Raw genomic sequence first — 20,000 nt, 5'->3', positions numbered from 1 at the left:
TGTGTTTTTTTATCTACCCTGTGCAAATCAGTGGTATTTAAGAGTTTCTTCGATCAAGTATTTAATTACGTACAGCACGCTTCAAGCACGCACGTCTGCAAAGGTGAAAAAACAAACATGAAAACAAACTCTGCTGCCTGTTTTAGAAAGAGCTCTGGAAAAAACCTTTTCCTTCTAAATGAAAGAGCAAGCAGGATCACTTTGCCCTCTTAACAGAAGGAGGACGATCATAATGGTAAGACATATATGTAGGAATATTAAAATAGCCAAACAAAATATTTATTTATGCTGCCTACTGTGACGGAAGATTGGTTTGGTTTTCGGAATCGTTATGTCCGGGAAATGTCGCCTGGCTAACTACTACACCCCTACACCACCGCCTGGAACCCTGAGCTCAGGAGATATATCTGGGCGACAAGGAGGACATTGCGGTTGTAAACATAAGATAACGAAATCTAACTGACAGCGAGAAGGGAAGCCTGAGAGATGGAGTCACGCACCATCTGGGAAAAAGAACCGCAGCTCTCTAGCAGGAATGCAGAAATGTGTAAGTTATAGTCGTTGGATTCACGATGGGCTAGTCGTGAATGGGTACATGAACTCGTAACTCCGCCCTCCCAATGGTAACACCCACTGTGTGAACTGTGATTCGTGACAGTTGTGTGTTTGTTGAGGAACATAATCGGGACCTGTGAGTTGTGCTTGGTTGGTACGTTTGCACAAACCAGACCAACATTTAGAAATGTATGGTCTTAAAGGACTTAGTGACATCCTTCAAGACGTCAACATGTAGTGGTTTAAGAGCTGGGCCTTAAGTCTGGAACGTTTTACCCTGTAGAACTACAATTAGTTTGTAGGCATTTTTAAAGGTTATGATAACATCATTCAGCTATATCATCACATTCCAGATTTAAATTCAGTTTGATATCGGCGGTCCATTTTTATAATTTGGATGACTAACACTGTCGGTTTGTTGAGTTGAATAAAACTGACCGATGATGTGATCACTCTGTATTTAAACATATCTTCAATAAATATCTGTACTGTCTTTGTAATTGACCAAGGCTATGTAAAAACGACGTGTTTGTTTTACATAAATGTCGTCGTAGCTTATCATGATCAATTGAGGCAATCTGTGAGCTAGCCGGTGGGTAAAGGGGTTGCTAGGGCTTTGCATGTCGCTATCGTACACGAACCAGGATTCATTCTCAAGTGTGCCTATCCTAAATACACTTTCAACACATTAATATAAAAAAATACGTGAAATCAATGACTAAACGCAGCACAATCTGAAAGAAATACACGTTTTTCACATATTCACAAAAATAAGAGCAGAAGGCCTTCAAGTCCTTCACAGAGAACACAAAAGACTGAGCTACGTTTCATTATCTTGTCACATTCCACAGGCCGTCAAACTTTTCTCCTAACCATCTTTCCAATAGCTGCGCCAGTCTAGTGAAAAAAGAAAAGAAAATTGCCCGAAAACACTGTTTACCTCCTTTTTCCCCCTACAGAGGCCTGGACTCCTGGATTGCACACTTGAGAAGTGTCCTCTCAGAAAGAGATGAGCCCTTGATAGAATAACAAAGGATCTTTTGGGATGTGTTTGTGGTGTGGGAGTGAAAAGAGGCGTTCTTTCTATGGGTCAGACGGTATAGCCATTAGCTATGGAGGCTAGCCTCTATCGCTGTTAGCGGTCCAGGCTAGCCTCAATGGAGGTTTCAAAGGAATGGGAAGAACCATGTTTTTTTTTTGCGATAAACAAACAACATAATATATATTTTGGAACAGGTCCAGTTGGTATGTTTTACCTATTGATCCATTGTAAGACGATGAGAAATAACGTTTTTGGACTGATATATATGTACAATGTGTTGCCTGTTTGTATACTCTCACTCTCGGTCAGCATGGAATAAGTTCATCATCCTTGAGAAAGAAAAAGTATTTGCACCAAACAACATTCAAATAAAACATGGCACAGGACAATCTCTTCCTTGCATGTTCTTCAATTATTCAAACGATCGAAATATCAAATTCTCAAAGATATCTTTTTGTACACTAAAATGGAAAACTTTTTTTTCACTTCGCCGTTTAAAAACAAAGTTGACATTTCATATAACTATATATATCTTTTATCATATATCCTTTTTTTTGATAAGCTTTGTCGTAAATTGTGCAAATTCAGCAGTAACACAGGTGACGAAGCACGTGTGAAGAGTAGGCAGTTTAAAAAACAACCAAACAGAACCAAGAAACCAAATGTGACGTCAATCTATTCCCGACACACAGTCAGAATAAGTGTGCCCCATTTCCCAATGTCCTGATGTATTCACAGATGAAACAGGAGGAATGTTTCTTTGAAGAAGCTCAGACTCCTCGCTCTCCCGTTTTGCCTTTCGTTTTCGTTTTTGCTCCGGGTTTCCGATTGCAGACAGCTGCCTTACAGTCTCTACAAACCTTTACCTAACGGGGCGCTAAAGGTACAGGGAAAGGTACCGCTTTTATTCTCTTTATTTTTTTATCTTTGCCGTAGCAGCACAGCTATAACTAAGATATGGACAGCTAGCTACCTCGGCTAGCTATTTCAGTTGGAACACCTGCTGTGGACGTACCTCTGTTTCATTGTCGGCTCTGTCTTTAGCAAGCTAACGCCACCGCCACGGTCCGAAGCTATCCTCGAGCCAAGAGCCGGCTACTCTGTGTTATTTGGGGGGGCTTTAAATTAAATCAAAGTGTCTCCTGAGGGCGGCGGTGGTGCTGACCGAGGCGGGAGATGCGCGTGATTTGGTTGGAAGGGCTGGTTTTAGTGGCTCAGAGAAACGTCCCCACTGCCCGCGGCGCCGCGGCTACAAACCGACGGCGGCTGCCGGTCTCTACAGTGTGCCGCCGCCGCCGCCACTGGTGTGGGTCCTTGCGGTGCCCGCCTCTCGCTCTGTTACTTAGTCACTTAGTCAAGTGTCCCAAGCTCAGAGTTCACAGGTTCAAAGTTCATCGTATCACCGGTGGTGGGTAGGAAAAGAAGGCGTGTGTAAGTGGCTAGGCGTCCGCTAGCCAGCTGCGTGTTTTTTTTTGTTGTGTTTTTGAGTGGCAAGTCCTCAGCTAGCTTGGTTAGCACGGTCAGCTAGCTCGGTTAGCTGGTTAGCTAGCTCAGCTAGCTCGGGTCGGCTAGCTCGGTTAGCTGGTTAGCTAGCTCAGTTAGCGCCAAGTGTGCGTGGCCGGGGCCGGTCCTCAGCTAGCCTGGGCCATGGTGTCGATGACCTGCTCCAGCTTGCTGCGTAGCCGCTGCCGGCGGCACTGGTCGTCCTTCTGTAAGGCTGTCAGGATCTGGGGGGGGGGGGGGGGGGGGGGAGAGGGGAGAGAGGGAGGGAGGGAGGGGAGAGAGGGGGGAGAGAGGGAGACAGAAGGACGGTTAGACAGGGATTATTTACATGAGGAGGCGACAGGAGACAGAAAGGAGGAGAGAGAGAGGAGAGTGACAGGAGAGAGAGAGACAGGAGGAGGCCAGAGGTGGACAGAGAGGAGGAGGGAGACAAGAGAGAGACATGAGGAGGCAAGAAAGAAGGAGAGAGACGGGAGAGAGACAGGGGGAGGCGAGAGAGGGACAGAGAAGAGCAGAGAGACAGGAGAGAGACAGGGGGAGGCGAGAGAGGGACAGAGAAGAGGAGAGAGACAGGAGAGAGAGGAGATGGAGAGAGAGACAGGGAATAAGGAGGATACGGGGTGGCGAGAAAGATACAAGAAGCAGAGACCGCGGTTAGGTTATCCTCTGTATCACAGAGTTGCTCTTTCATACAACCCAAACACTGAGGACCTAAGGGGGGTCGGTACCGTGGAGACAGTAGAAATTTCTTATCAAATATTCATATCAACAATTGCTCGCTCACAGAACAGCCCGTGCGCCTTCAACGAGAACAGAAGAAGCCAGAACTTTCTCTCCGAGCGTCGGGATCACAACAGAAGTCTTGATGAGGGCTGAAGCTAACCGGACTCCACGCAGAGAGAGAAGAAAGGAAGATCGAGGCAGAGCCAGGGCGCTTTGGGGCCCCGCGCTCTGAAAGGGCCTCTACTTTACCAGCGGGGGCCAAGTTGATTAACCATTACAAGACATTTAACATTACCTATCCTCCAAACGGTCAATTGATCAATAGAGAGAGAGAGCAAGAGAGGGGGAGAGAGAGAGAGAGCGAGAGAGCGAGAGAGAGCGAGAGCGAGAGCGAGAGAGAGAGAGAGAGAGAGAGAGAAAGAGTGAGAGAGAGAGAGATAAACTGAGGCAAAAAAAGCAGTTTAAATGGTTGGTAAAAAGTGTGTTTGCATGTTTCCTAAAGAAAGAAAAGTGTGTGTGAGTGTGTGTGTGTGTGTTTATGGTCCTTACAGGGAAGAGTAGGTTTTGAAATGACCCTCATATAAAGCTTCATTATCCTTCTATGTGTCAGTCCATACATTTGTCTCTCGCACAAACACGCACGCACGCACGCACGCACGCACGCACGCACGCACGCACGCACGCACGCACGCACGCACGCACGCACGCACGCACGCACAGAGCAAACATCCCACCGACCACCATCGATCTAAAACACCACACACTCAGCACAGCCCCTTCCTAATCTGCAGTCGTCTTCAGCGGTGGATCAAAGCCCAGCAGAGTGGGGTTCACCACCCGGCACGGAGCGACAGAGGGGTTCAGGGGGTGGGGGGGGGGGGGGGGGGGGGACACAGAGAACAGAGGCTGGCCTATAAATCGTGCGTCGGGCCATTAGCTTGGCGGCGCGCGGCCGTGTCTTAATGTGACTCTTAATAGCGCTAATGGCCGGCCACCGGCCGCGAAAGGCGCGGCTCGCGGACGGTAATTGAATTAAAACAACCTTGCGGTGCTGGTCAGAGCTAATGCGCCGTAATGGCTGAGCGGCAGGCTGGCGTCGGACCGCCGTCGCTCCGTGTGACGGGGGGAGGGTAAATAAAGATTGGACCGGGAGCGGGCCGATGTATTCCATGTGTTTAGGTTTAATTAAACGTTATAATAGGAGGCGGGAATGTCACGGTAACCTTTTTCTGGTCGGCTCGGCGACTCCATTAGCGAGGCTCTACTTTTATGCTATGCTAAAAATGTATTCATTTCAAAGTGTTTTTAATAATAGTACTTTATTGAATAATTATTATTATGATTATTAAATGATTGCATAGTAATCTATTACTACAAAGGGTACTCTTTTCTCCCTTTTTCTTTTCATGTCCATCATAAATATCCTGAATTCAACCACCTCTGCTTAGACACCTCATTTACATTTTATGTAGCGAGGCTACCTTACCCAACTCGTCCATGTATGGCTAGGCTACTTGAGCTAGTTTAGCATTAGCGCCGTTCTAGGCCAGTCCACTCACCTCGTCCTTCTGCTTGATAATGGTAGGTTTACCACAGCATGATGCTAGGCTACTTTAGCTAGGTAAGCATTAGCTGCGTACTTGGCTACCTTACTCACCTCGTCATTGATATTGTTAAGTTTACCATAGCATGATGCTAGGCTACTTTAACTTGGTCAGAATTTGCTTAGCATTAGCGTGCTAGGCCGGGCCACTCACCTCGTCCTTGTACTTGGCGATGTAGGTGTAGATCTCGTGCAGGGCGGACATGCTGTTGAACTGGCTGAGGTGGATGCGTGACTGCTCCGCCAGGTAGGCGCTCATGTCCTGGTCGCTGATGGCCGGCATGCGGGAGATGTCGGAGTAGTACCTGGGAGCACAGGGTCAAGGGTCAAGGTTCAAATGCATTGAAGAACCCAGTGTCGGACCGTCTTGTTTGTCTTAAAGGGGGGACCCCTAAACAGTTACTGAAATGGTTTGGGCAGGTGTTTGTTAAAGGGGTTTGTACGGTCCTAGTAAAATCGTGTTAACGAACAGCCTGCCTCAGGATTCGTACCCATGAGCAAACTACTACTACTAAAAAGGACATTTTGCGCGATGTGCATCCGTTCACAGGGACGTTGATGCAGCAGGCAGATGTTGGCTGGCTTCAGAAGATTAGTTAGGGCGAGCCGATATGCACAACAATGTTACCAGTCAGGGTTTTTCTTGGTCCTCACTTCAAGCGCGGCGGTTGTGCGAGCGCCGCTGTGTTTTTTTTAACACAGCCGTCTCCGGCAGCTCTGTGTGCGGCTTGACGTTTAGCGCCTCATAAACTGTTAGCTTGTTGTTATGCCTCGAAATCCTCCTGCTGTCCTCCCAACTGACACTTCTAACGTGAGAGATGCTAGCCGCCGGCGCAGGTATTGCTTTGCCGTTGTGTCCTGGGCAGCGCGTGTGTTCCCGGTAATCTAGTTTATGAGGGTGGAGTACAGGAGCCGATCTCAGAATCAATTTAGGGATTTACTGGATTATGTTCCGGGTCCTCACAGGCTCTCCGCTTCAGTTGGCGGGAGCTAGCTGCGGTGCGGGGGTTTAAACGGCCCTTATCAAAGCTCTTACACACGGAGATAAGAGGGTTGAACAAGAATCAAAGTCGGGTCTTTGAACGTTCAATATGGCCTCGGTGAGGTATAAACGATGTCAGCAAAGCATCGACTCTGCCCCGCCCCTTCCACGTAATTGGTTGGATTGGGATTTGTCTCGCCCCTTTTATCCAATTAAATCTACAACAGATCAATTCGTTTTCACAGTGAAGAGTTATGATCCATTTCTATTGCTGGGGGATCGAAAACAGATGACCGAATGACCAACACCTACAAAGCTATACATTTATGTTAAGCAGACTTTCCTATTTAAGGTGATAACACAACGACTTTTGTCTCGGTTCATTTAGAGTCATCAAGGAGCAGGCAGAGGTCAGGAGGTCATCTTGGTCCTACAGATGGTTGACATAGGGGGTCAAACCTTGACCTTTTCATCCGGAACACACACACCCTATCCACTAGACTACAATCTGCTCCTGTCCTCCTCCTGACCAACGACAGCCGAGACCAGAGACACATCATCGTCATCCTGAACCTGAATCGGATCCTGAAGGGTCAGAGGTCGCCGTACCTCTCCACCCAGCTCTTGTAGTTGGGGATGTCCTTGGCGTAGAGCAGCTTGTTGGAGGGCGAGTCCTTGCCCAGCTTGTGCTCGGAGGTGGAGCAGGAGTCCATGAAGGTCTGGGCCACCACCGAGAGGCAGGCGTCCGTGATGCTGTTCTTGTGGATGTCGAACACAAAGTGGGGGTTCTTGATGACGTTCACCCAGAACCTCAGGGGCAGACTGCGCAGGGGGAGAGCGGATCGCTTGATTACTTTGTTCTGTGTTATTAGAATAATTATCATCATCGTCTCATTGTTGTTGCTCACAAACAGTTGTCATGATGCTTTATTTATAGGATGTTGTGATAGGATTTGGCCCCATCAACATCTTGTTGGCATGCACGCCAAGCAATTGGAATTAGATTGAGAGAGCGGGTGGGAGGAGGAGAGAGAGGCAGACAGAGAGGGAGAGAGACTGAGATTAAGAGAGAGAGAGGGAGATTGAGCGAGAGAGAGAATGACAAATAAGAGAATAAAGTGGATATGAATATAGTACCGTGAGACAGAAAGGTAACAGACAGAGCAATTTAAAACATTTGGACACATTAAAACATCTCATAGTGCTGTCACTCTCGATCCTGGGTCATTTTAGGACTAGGTATAAGATAAATCTAGATATATCTTACATCTATATTGTATATCTATCTTAGATCTAGATATATCTAGATATAATATACATCTTAGATTTAGAAATCTCTACATACATCTTATATCTAGATATATCTAGATACATCGTATATCTAAATACATCTACATCCATCTTATATCTACATATATATATATATATATAGATACATCGTATATCTAAATACATCTACACACATCTTATATCTTTATATATATATCTAGATACATCGTATATCTAAATACATCTACATACATCTTATATCTAGATATATCTAGTTATATAGAGATATATCTATGCATATATTTTATCGACGTCTCCGTACCAGTTGCTCTTCCAGGTGTGCCTGACGTCGTAATCGGTGATGGAATGCTTGTCCGCCTGCTCGTCCAGGAAGTCGAACATGTACTTGATGGCCAGCGGCAGAGCACTGCCCCGGTGGGCCGTGCTGAAGATGGTCTCAAACAGGTCGTCCACAAACTTCTGCAGCGTGCCCTGAAACCAGCACAGAGGGAGAGAGGGGGTTGAGCTCTCAGGAAACTAGCAAAGAGGGAGGGAGGGGGTTAAGCTCTCATGAAACCAGCAGAGAGGGAGAGAGGGGGCTTCACTCTTATGAAACCAGGAGAGAGGGAGAGAGGGGGCTTCACTCTTATGAAACCGGGAGAGAGGGGGCTTCACTCTTATGAAACCAGGAGAGAGGGGGCTTCACTCTTATGAAACCAGGAGAGAGGGGGCTTCACTCTTATGAAACCAGGAGAGAGGGAGAGAGGGGGCTTCACTCTTATGAAACCGGGAGAGAGGGGGCTTCACTCTTATGAAACCAGGAGAGAGGGGGCTTCACTCTTATGAAACCAGGAGAGAGGGGGCTTCACTCTTATGAAACCAGGAGAGAGGGGGCTTGACTCTTATGAAACCAGCAGAGAGGGAGAGAGGGGGCTTCACTCTTATGAAACCAGCAGAGAGGGAGAAAGGGGGCTTCAGCTCTGATGAAACAAGCAGAAGGAGAGAGGGGGCTCAACTGTCTGTCTCAGACGCCTTCACACAGGGGGCTTAGACTCTCAGTCCACAGACTGAAGCATTCACACTGGGGGCTTCAGACGCATTCACACAGGGGCCTCAACTCTCCGGCCACAGATCCATTCAAACAGGGCGCTTCAGCTCTCAGTTTCAGACGCAATCACACAGGGGGCTTAAACTCTCAGTCTATTGACAGACACATTCACACAGGGGGCTTCAACTATCAGTCTATAGACGCCTTCACGCAGGCACCTCACGGCCAGACCGGCACGCAGAACACTCAACAACGACAGAAAATTGTTTGGAATAACAAAATCAAAATGTGAATTGCAGAGGCGCTTTAGAAACCCAGGATAAAAGTCAGGCTCGCTCCTCGTTCGGCCCCACGGGGAGTTGTCTCCCAATCACATGAGAGGTGTGATTAAATGGATTTGTTTTGAACGCTTTTACCGGCAGAGTGGGAACACTGTGATAGGTGACAGCTTGAGATGTGTGGGCTCTGTGTTCAGCCGATACCGAGCGTTTCATGGATAGGAGCCGCAAGGTCTAGTCTAGTGTACTTGAGGGTCTCCCTGAGCTAGACCCCCCTGACCTCCATTGTTTCCTATTGAAGCCACTACTGATAGAGCCTCTCTGATGAAGAATATCCTCTTTTTAGGACACTTCGGACAGCAGAATATTTGAATACATTTTAGAGCATGATCATGGGAAGATACAGGCAGGAAAGTTACCGAGAATACATCCAGTAAGACAAAGGGTGAACAAGATTCTTATAGGGAAACGTTCTCAGCGTGGGTAGTTGATACAAAGGTGAGGGGAAGTGAACATCGTGGAGAGTCTAGCATTTGGTCATCGCTGAAGTCAGCCATGACGGGAAAGGCCGAGTTAAACTGCAACACACTATGGGTGAAGTGGACATGTCTGCAAGGCTTCAAGTCAGTTAGAGGAATCAACAGAGATGTCAGTTTGGCCTTCGTATCAGACCTCGTGGCAATGCAAATACAAACTATCGAAGGAGAATGCATAGACATTCCTTTTCACATTGGCTAGGAATTATATAAACAGAGTTTATGCAATATTCGCGGTAACTTTGCTGCCTGTATCTTCCCATGATCATGCTCTAAAATTAAATCAAACATTTGGCTGTCCGAAGAGTCCTAAAAATAAGTTATCCTTCATCAGTAATTATATAATCAGGGTTTATATAATTTGTGTAATTGTATATCATAGTCACGATTATAGTTTTCTTTCCTATGAGTCTGAGGACAGAGAATAGCATTCAGTGTTTCAGCTCGCTGTTTCCATCATTGGTCAGGCTCCAGAAAGACCAGTTTGGTTTCCCCACCGTTTGTGTGCGGCTCTGATCCGGGGCCTGATAGGGCCCCCCCCAGGAGCCTGTGTTATCATGGTGGGGCCCCTGCCCGTGTTGTCATGGGAGCCGTCCAGACTCGCAGACCGGGAGCCCAGCCCGAGGATTTGGACCGAGTCCTCCGGCTCATCTCCCAAAAAGCACCGCATTATATCAAGCTAAATTAATCTCCATGGTAACAGTGGTTTTTTTGTGTCCTTGCTTTGAATTCTCGCCATGATCCAATTTACGAAAAATAGTAACACATGCACACACGACAAGCGCATACACACACACACACACACACACATGCGCTCGCTTGAAACATGGATATCGCAGGAAACATCAGACACACAGCGAGGAAGCAGCTAGGAATAGAGACAGGTAGAAAGGGAGTAAAATGCAGACGACGTAGAGCCGGAAAGAGAGAGACCGGTAAACCGAGGGCTAGACGGACAGAGAGACAGGCAGCTACGCAGACGGCCAGATTAGTTTCTGCGTCGCGTGTTTTGCCTCCGAGGATCTGCCGCCCCATAAACCATTGTGTTCTTCTACCTCAACCAATGAGCCGTCTCCTGCTCACCTGTCAATCAACCCCCCCAAACCCGCCCTCAGCTGCACATCTGCCTTCATATCCAGTGTTTCATGATGAACCTCTACACAGCTGTGTGTTACCGTGGTGATGGGATGAGTACGTGTGTGACCGTGGTGATCTGATGAGTGTGTGTTACCAAGGTGACGTGACGAGTGTGTGTGGCACCGTGGTGGAGTGTGTGTGTTACCGGGGTGACGTGACTAGTGTGTTACCATGGCGGCGTGACGAGTGTGTGCTACCGGGGTGACGTGACTCGCGCTTGGGGTACCTGATGGCCCGACGAGTGTGTGCGTGTTACCGTGGTGACTTGACGAGTGTGGGGTACCGCGGTGATGTGACGAGTGTGTGTTACCACGGTGCCGTGACGATTGTCTGTTACCACGGTGACGTGACGAGTGTGTGTTACCGTGGTGACAATAAGATCCTGGGCCTTGACGAGCGCGTGTCGCCGTGTCGACGTCTGCGTAGCTGTGGCGACGTTATGAGTTTGTGTGGTACCTTGGACGAGTGTGTGCGTTACCGTGGTGACGTGACGAGTGTGTGTGTGTACCTTGGTGGCCAGCAGCCGGGTGAGGTAGATCTCGGACACCATCTTGCTGCCGCGGTCGCCCTCGCGCTGGTCCGCCTGGTCGTGGTTCTTCACCAGGTGCCACAGCTTGGTGCCGCTCTCCAGGTCGGGGGTGATCATGGGCGTGCGAGACCGCAGGCTGTCCGGGCTGCTGGCCGTCCTGAGCATGCTCTCTGATGGCGCGCACACACACACACACACACACACACACACACACACACACACACACACACACACACACACACACACACACACACACACACACACACACACACACACACACACACAGGTATGCACAAACCCACACACATAGAGATGATATTATATTAGGAAGGATAGAGTAGTGTTTCCCGTGGGTCCTCACAGCCCCATCAGCACGAGAAAGAGAGAGAGATAGTGTGAGAGAGAGAGAGAGAGAGACAGAGAGACAGAGAGACAGAGAGACAGAGAGACAGAGAGACAGAGAGAGAGGGGGACAGAGAGAGATTCTGAGTGGCTCTAATTCCAAAGCCATCATGGCCACTTTCCACTGACAAAAGAGCGCCCGCTTTTAAGCCCCATTCACACTGGAAACACACATACACACACACACAGACACGCACACACCCAAATGCACTAACACGACTGCACACACAAATTCCCACACAACTACACACACATATCTGCATGAATCACACAAGCTCCCACTTCTATTATAAATTGCATGGATCAGGGAAGCTAGGAAAAGGCCAGATCCCGGTATGCATATTATCACACCCTGGCTCGTCCAACAGCAGACTAATTTATTATTTATCACGGCATTAATCCAATCATTTCATCTCTTTGCCTGGCCTCTTGTTCCTCCACTATGGCAGTGGGCATGCATTGTGTTTGATCTTGTTTTTCGCTAACGGTCAAAACAATCATCATCAATTTCCCATAACGCCATTCCTGTAATTAGGAACATAACAGGAAGTAATTAGCGTGTTTCAAGTGATGCCTGCCCAGCCGTTGTTGCAATGTGAGGAGATTGCTCTAATTGGTGCACTTGTGGGTGCATGTCGAGCACATGACGTGAAACGTGTGTCAGCATGTTTGTGTTGGAGGGGTCTGCGTGTCATGTGATGAATGGGCGACAGGCCCACGTTGACCGCTGGACAGATATGAGCCACGTCCTCTTGGAGATGTGCTGTTAGGAAGAGGGAACATGACAGCTCCCTCCTAGGCCTTCGGCTGGGAAGAATTAATGTCTGGTTGTTCGCTATCTGCATTCCCCAGGGGTCCTCTCGCTCTCCCTCTCCCTCTCTCTGGGCCGTCTACTTTAATGCCTGTCCTTAACTGGCTGCCTGGAAATAGCCTTGGATGGGCTGATGGAGCTGGATAAAAAAGCATCGGTATTCAGAGGTGGAGAGGGAGGGTGGGGAGGGAGGGAGAGGGAGAGAGGGAGAGAGGGAGGGAAGGAGGGGGAGAGAGGGGGAGAGAAGGGGAACAAGCTAGAGAGAAAGATAGTGAGAGAACACGCTAAAGAGAAAGAGAAATTGAAAGAGAAAGAGAGAGAGAGCGAGAGAGTGAGAGAGCGAGAGAGAGAGAATGCAAAAAATAAAAGCCAATCATTGCAGCGATCAAAAAACGTAAACACAAAGACAGAAAAAACGAATGAATGGGGACAGGAGAGTGAGGAGAATCTATAAAGAGAGAGCAAGGGATGGTAGAGAGACGAGAGAGAGAGAGAGAGAGAGAGAGAGAGAGAGAGAGAGAGAGAGAGAGAGAGAGAGAGAGAGAGAGAGAGAGAGAGCGAGCAAGAGCGACAGCGAGAGACCACGACAAACAAAGACGATCCATCTGGCTATGAAAGAGATTAACAGATGGTCAAGAGAGGTGGAGGGGAAGAGCGAGGTGGAGGTGAAGAGAGCTGGAGGAGGAGTCCGTGAGTTTGTACCGTATCTGCTCAAGCTCTTGGTGAAGGTGGAGGAGTTGGAGATGTTGTAGGCAGAGTTCTGCTTGGGCACCAGAGCTATAACCGAACCGTCTGTCACCTACACACACGGGCAGACACACACACACACACACACACACACACACACACACGGGCAGACACACACACACACACACACACACGGGCACACACACACACACACACACACACGGGCAGACACACACACACACACACACACACACACACACGGGCAGACACACACACACACGTACACACACACACACACACACACACACACACACACACACACACACACACACACACACACACACACACACACACACACACACACACACACACACGGGCAGACACACACACACACACACACACACACACACACACACACACACACACACACACGTACACACACAAACACATTAGAGAGTTTAGTCAGGGTTATAGTAAGGGCTCGGGTCAGGGTTAAGATTAGTGTTGGTGTGTATACCTGGTAGTGAGTTGAGTTAAGGTTAGTGTAAGTGCTAGGGTCAAGGTTAGTGCGTGTACCTGGTAGTGAGTTGAGTTAAGGTTAGTGTTAAGGTTGGTGTGTGTACCTGGTAGTGAGTTGAGTTAAGGTTAGTGTTAAGGTTGGTGTGTGTACCTGGTAGTGAGTTGAGTTAAGGTTAGTGTTAAGGTTGGTGTGTGTACCTGGTAGTGAGTTGAGTTAAGGTTAGTGTTAAGGTTGGTGTGTGTACCTGGTAGTGAGTTGAGTTAAGGTTAGTGTTGAGGTTGGTGTGTGTACCTGGTAGTGAGTTGAGTTAAGGTTAGTGTTAAGGTTGGTGTGTGTACCTGGTAGTGAGTTGAGTTAAGGTTAGTGTTAAGGTTGGTGTGTGTGTACCTGGTAGTGAGTTGAGTTAAGGTTAGTGTTAAGGTTGGTGTGTGTGTACCTGGTAGTGAGTTGAGTTAAGGTTAGTGTTAAGGTTGGTGTGTGTGTACCTGGTAGTGAGTTGAGTTAAGGTTAGTGTTAAGGTTGGTGTGTATACCTGGTAGTGAGTTGAGTTAAGGTTAGTGTTAAGGTTGGTGTGTATACCTGGTAGTGAGTTGAGTTAAGGTTAGTGTTAAGGTTGGTGTGTGTACCTGGTAGTGAGTTGAGTTAAGGTTAGTGTTAAGGTTGGTGTGTGTGTACCTGGTAGTGAGTTGAGTTAAGGTTAGTGTTAAGGTTGGTGTGTATACCTGGTAGTGAGTTGAGTTAAGGTTAGTGTTAAGGTTGGTGTGTATACCTGGTAGTGAGTTGAGTTAAGGTTAGTGTTAAGGTTGGTGTGTGTACCTGGTAGTGAGTTGAGTTAAGGTTAGTGTTAAGGTTGGTGTGTGTACCTGGTAGTGAGTTGAGTTAAGGTTAGTGTTAAGGTTGGTGTGTGTGTACCTGGTAGTGAGTTGAGTTAAGGTTAGTGTTAAGGTTGGTGTGTGTACCTGGTAGTGAGTTGAGTTAAGGTTAGTGTTAAGGTTGGTGTGTGTACCTGGTGGTGAGTTGAGTTAAGGTTAGTGTTAAGGTTGGTGTGTGTACCTGGTAGTGAGTTGAGTTAAGGTTAGTGTTAAGGTTGGTGTGTGTACCTGGTAGTGGGCCAAAGTGTTGAGTCTTTTCCAGTCGTTGTCGATCTTGGTGGTCACATCCTCGTCCTGCAGGATGATTCGGGCTAGCCGGCCCTGACGCCACTCTGAGGACGGAGAGGAGGTTTAGACACTGGAGGGGATGTGAGTGTGTGTTGAGTGTGGCTGGGGTGATGTGGATGTGAGTGTAAGATAAAGGTGAGGATAAAGGATGTGAGTGTGTTGAGATGGAGGTGCGGGAAGTGACTGTGAGGAGTGTGAGTGTGGCTGGGGTGATGTGGATGTGAGTGTAAGATAAAGGTGAGGATAAAGGATGTGAGTGTGTTGAGATGGAGGTGCGGGAAGTGACTGTGAGGGGTGTGAGTGTGGCTGGTGTGATGTGGATGTGAGTGTAAGATCAAGGTGAGGATAAAGGATGTGAGTGTGTTGAGATGGAGGTGCGGAAAGTGACTGTGAGGAGCGTGAGTGTGGCTGGTGTGATGTGGATGTGAGTGTAAGATAAAGGTGAGGATAAAGGATGTGAGTGTGTTGAGATGGAGGTGCGGGAAGTGACTGTGAGGAGTGTGAGTGTGGCTGGTGTGATGTGGATGTGAGTGTACGATCAAGGTGAGGATAAAGGATGTGAGTGTGTGTTGAGATGGAGGTGCGGGAAGTGACTGTGAGGAGTGTGAGTGTGGCTGGTGTGATGTGGATGTGAGTGTAAGATCAAGGTGAGGATAAAGGATGTGAGTGTGTTGAGATGGAGGTGCGGGAAGTGACTGTGAGGAGTGTGAGTGTGGCTGGTGTGATGTGGATGTGAGTGTAAGATAAAGGTGAGGATAAAGGATGTGAGTGTGTGCTGAGATGGAGGTGCGGGAAGTGACTGTGAGGAGTGTGAGTGTGGCTGGTGTGATGTGGATGTGAGTGTAAGATCAAGGTGAGGATAAAGGATGTGAGTGTGTGCTGAGATGGAGGTGCGGGAAGTGACTGTGAGGAGTGTGAGTGTGGCTGGTGTGATGTGGATGTGAGTGTAAGATGAAGGTGAGGATAAAGGATGTGAGTGTGTTGAGATGGAGGTGCGGGAAGTGACTGTGAGGAGTGTGAGTGTGGCTGGGGTGATGTGGATGTGAGTGTAAGATCAAGGTGAGGATAAAGGATGTGAGTGTGTGCTGAGATGGAGGTGCGGGAAGTGACTGTGAGGAGTGTGAGTGTGGCTGGTGTGATGTGGATGTGAGTGTAAGATCAAGGTGAGGATAAAGGATGTGAGTGTGTGCTGAGATGGAGGTGCGGGAAGTGACTGTGAGGAGTGTGAGTGTGGCTGGTGTGATGTGGATGTGAGTAAGATCAAGGTGAGGTTAAAGGATGTGAGCGCGTGCTGAGATGGATGTGAGGTTAGTGGACGTGAGGGGTGTGAGGGTTTGTTTAAATGGAATTGAGGTTAGTGGATGTGCAGGGTGTGAGTATGTGTGTCGAGTGTGATGTGTGATGCGAGCGTGAGATGGAGGTGGATGTGAGAGGGGGGCTGCCCGGGGTCTCACCCAGGTCCATGTCGGCGGCCTTGGGCCTCTGGGAGTACGGGCTGCCCTTGTACACGGCGTCCAGGAGCTTCTCCTTCACCTGCATCACCGTGTCGCAGTTCAGACACTTGACCGTCACCTCCAGCCCGTTCTCGTTCTCCGGGTTCACGCAGTGCAGCGTCTGGAGCCAGGGACATAGGGGCTGCTCAGTCTAACTGTTGCCTGATGAGCTTAGACTGTACGTAAACAGTATTGATTAAATCGTATAAAATACCAGTATTTTGTAGTCTTATGGTTGCCTGATGAGCTTATACTGTATATCAATGGTATAGAATATAGAATATATAATACCAGTGTTTTGTAGTCTATCTGTTGCCTGATCACTTTATACTGTATGTCAACAGTATTGATTACATCCTATATAGTACCAGTGTCTTGTAGTCTATCTGCTGTCTGATGAGCTTGTCCTGTATATAACGTTATGGTATGTATCCTATATAGTACCAGTGTCTTGTAGTCTATCTGCTGTCTGATGAGCTTGTCCTGTATATAACGTTATGGTATGTATCCTCTATAGTACCAGTGTCTTGTAGTCTATCTGCTGTCTGATGAGCTTGTCCTGTATATAACGTTATGGTATGTATCCTCTATAGTACCAGTGTCTTGTAGTCTATCTGCTGTCTGATGAGCTTGTCCTGTATATAACGTTATGGTATGTATCCTATATAGTACCAGTGTCTTGTAGTCTATCTGCTGTCTGATGAGCTTGTCCTGTATATAACGTTATGGTATGTATCCTATATAGTACCAGTGTCTTGTAGTCTATCTGCTGTCTGATGAGCTTGTCCTGTATATAACGTTATGGTATGTATCCTCTATAGTACCAGTGTCTTGTAGTCTATCTGCTGTCTGATGAGCTTGTCCTGTATATAACGTTATGGTATGTATCCTCTATAGTACCAGTGTCTTGTAGTCCATCTGCTGTCTGATGAGCATGTCCTGTATATAAAGTGTATAGTATATATCCTCTATAGTACCAGTGTCTTGTAGTCTATCTGCTGTCTGATGAGCTTGTCCTGTATATAAAGTGTATAGTATATATCCTCTATAGTACCAGTGTCTTGTAGTCTATCTGCTGTCTGATGAGCTTGTCCTGTATATAAAGTGTATAGTATATATCCTCTATAGTACCAGTGTCTTGTAGTCTATCTGCTGTCTGATGAGCTTGTCCTGTATATAAAGTGTATAGTATATATCCTCTATAGTACCAGTGTCTTGTAGTCTATCTGCTGTCTGATGAGCTTGTCCTCGCTCAGCGAGTAGCGGGCCTCCCCGGTGATGGCGTCGATGGGGCCCTTCTCCATCTGCTGCTTCATGGCGCAGTACAGCATGAAGAGAGGCTCCCCCGCACACTCCTGGTAGAGAGACACCCAGAGAGAGAGAGAGAGAGAGAGAGAGAGAGAGAGAGAGAGAGAGGAAACACACACACATACAGAAAGGGGGTGGGGGGGGGTATGGAGAGAGAGTTGGAGAGAGAGAAATAGAGATTGAGGTGGAGGCAGGGAGGAAGAAGAGTAGGGCGGGAGAGTAGGAGAGAGAGAGAACCGTCGAGAGAGAGAAGGGGGGAGAAGAGAGGGTATATTCAATTTTCAAACAACTTTATTAACATCAGTCTAACAACTTCCACAACTCACAAAGTGGATTAGAGTTTTAAAAGCATTAGAACGGTTATGAAATCAAATCTGCATAAATAAACATCCCTGCCACCTGAGGCCCCTGCGCAGAGTTTTGTCACAAACATTTGCCACTTCTCATTTCGTTTTCATTTGCATGCGTCTCCCCAGCCGTAGAAAGGCTGTTGTTTACCGAGCGTGTTCTACGATTCCTCAACCACAACGCGTCGCTTAACTTTTTTAAATGTCAGGCAGCACAGAAAAACAAGTTAATCAAGAGAGAGAGAGAGAGCTCCCCACTGCGATTCGCACGCAGACCTTTTTTAAAAGTTCAGTTCTCCGTAACGCTTCGCGTCTGCGCCCGGCCGCGGAGATTAGTCGTAGCTTTACGTAATTTGATTATTTCTGGCACTTCCAGAAGGGACGGTTGTGCCGTCGGAACGTCTAAGTTATGCGGACAGATTAGCTTCGGAATAACTTCACAACCGCTGCGTGTCCGCCGGCCCCGGAGAGGGAGAGAGCGTCAACACGATCCCGACGCCGTCGCTACGATGGAACCAGCAGCTCCCTGCCCGCGTTCCCAGTTCACCGACACACTGCTGCACCGGTGCTAATGGGAGGGGTCTGAGCTTCACGCCTTGCTCCTAGAACGCGCGATTCAGATGTTCCATCTCTGTGGAATGAGAAGGCCCTGAGCTGAGACGTTGAGGGTTTGTTGAATGTATATTTTTCCACCTTGCTTGTCGCCTCGGATGAAAGTGTTGTCTGTTAAATGATGCTTTCATGTGCGGTGTGTTTGGTGTTTATCATTGAGAAACGATCAGTTTGACATACATATGCTGTAAAGACATCAAGATGCATTCTTCCCCCCGTCCTCTGCTCCTGGCTCAGTTTCACTTGCAACCAATCGTATCATTCCCACCCTCATCCCCTCATTTCCTCTTCTCTCTCCCTCTTCGTCACCCCATTAAGTCGTGAAGGCGTACTCCAGTTCCAAACTCCTCCCAGTGGCTCTGACCTCCGCCCTCGGGCCCCTCCCCTCATTAGGCGGAGTTCTACTAATGATTCCAGATGGTTCGGCTTAAAGCACTGGAGAGAGCTTTCACTGCCTCAACCTGATCCTGCACCTCTGTTGTGGTGCCCTCCTCTTCCTCCTCCTCCTTATAGACTCCTACCCCATCCTCTCTCTCTCTCTCTCTCTCTCTCTCTCTCTCTCTCTCCCTCTCCCTCTCTCTCTCTCTCCCTCCCTCTCTCTCTCTCCCTCTCTCTCTCCCTCTCTCCCTCTCTCCCTCCCTCCCTCCCTCTCTCTCTCCCTCTCTGCTCCGTTACCCTTAATAAAGTGCTTTGTTTTCCTGACAGCCAGTCAGAGGAAGCAGGCATTTCATTCCAATCATTAATAATATGATAACGTCACAGGGGTGTATTCTGAGCACTCCCACTCTTACAAATCAACTCCTGTAGGATCAATACTCATCACTCTCTCAGCGGTCCCTCTAGCCTTCATCTCATCTCAACAATACACCCACCCCGCAACACCCAGGCAGCGCAGATCAGGCTACCTGCGTAGGATCACACAGAAACTAGCAAGTAGCCAACCAAGAGCTAGCGGATAGCCAACCAAGAGCTAATGGATTGCCAACAAAGGGATAGCGGATGGCCAAAAGAGCTAGCAGATTGCCGACAAAGAGCTAGTTGATAGCCAACCAAGAGCTAGTGGATTGCCAACAAAGAGCTGGTGGATAGCCAACCAAGAGCTAGCGGATAGCCAACCAAGAGCTAGCGGATAGCCAACCAAGAGCTAGCGGATAGCCAACCAAGAGCTAGCGGATAGCCAACCAAGAGCTAGCGGATAGCCATCTTAGTGTTACTGGATAGCTAACCAATAGCCAACTCCGAGCTGGCGGATAGCCAACAAAGAGCTAGTGAATAGCCAACTAATAGCTAGTGGATAGCCAACCAATAGGTAGTGGATAGCCAACCGATAGCTAGTGGATAGCCAACCAATAGCTAGTGGATAGCCAACCAATAGCGAAGCTAGTTGATAGGTAACCAACTGCCAGCAAATAGATAATCAATAGCCATAAGATGGAGAGCAAAGTCCCAGCCAAT

At 48.0% G+C, this 20,000-nt stretch overlaps 2 protein-coding genes across 4 annotated transcripts in view; both read right to left on the bottom strand.

The window, feature by feature from the left end:
* The window catches only part of LOC132463127 (plexin-A1-like), a 19,106-nt gene extending 1,453 nt beyond the window's left edge, over positions 1-17,653 (bottom strand). Inside the window, exons 1-9 of one of the 2 annotated variants that reach the window (XM_060059074.1) lie at positions 17,487-17,653; positions 16,240-16,399; positions 14,726-14,829; positions 13,121-13,217; positions 11,185-11,375; positions 8,000-8,169; positions 7,018-7,230; positions 5,581-5,731; positions 1-3,324 (exon numbers count right to left, since the gene is read on the bottom strand). The exon at positions 1-3,324 is cut by the window's left edge and continues 1,453 nt beyond it. In XM_060059074.1, the coding sequence (XP_059915057.1) occupies positions 3,229-3,324; positions 5,581-5,731; positions 7,018-7,230; positions 8,000-8,169; positions 11,185-11,375; positions 13,121-13,217; positions 14,726-14,829; positions 16,240-16,399; positions 17,487-17,609 (1,305 nt within the window). In that variant the 5' untranslated portion in view covers positions 17,610-17,653 and the 3' untranslated portion in view covers positions 1-3,228. Of the gene's footprint in view, positions 3,325-5,580; positions 5,732-7,017; positions 7,231-7,999; positions 8,170-11,184; positions 11,376-13,120; positions 13,218-14,725; positions 14,830-16,239; positions 16,400-16,646; positions 16,682-17,486 lie in introns of those variants that run through there. The other variant, XM_060059081.1, reaches the window with a different exon arrangement.
* Positions 1-20,000, bottom strand: part of LOC132463097 (proteasomal ubiquitin receptor ADRM1-like) — a 409,794-nt gene that overhangs the window by 360,630 nt on the left and 29,164 nt on the right. The window lies entirely within an intron of this gene.

The sequence above is a fragment of the Gadus macrocephalus genome, chromosome 1, assembly GCF_031168955.1.
Source record: "Gadus macrocephalus chromosome 1, ASM3116895v1".
NCBI classification, from domain to species: domain Eukaryota; kingdom Metazoa; phylum Chordata; class Actinopteri; order Gadiformes; family Gadidae; genus Gadus; species Gadus macrocephalus.
The sequence above is the reverse complement of the archived record's forward strand: the minus strand, read 5'-3'. Positions and strand labels throughout refer to the sequence as shown.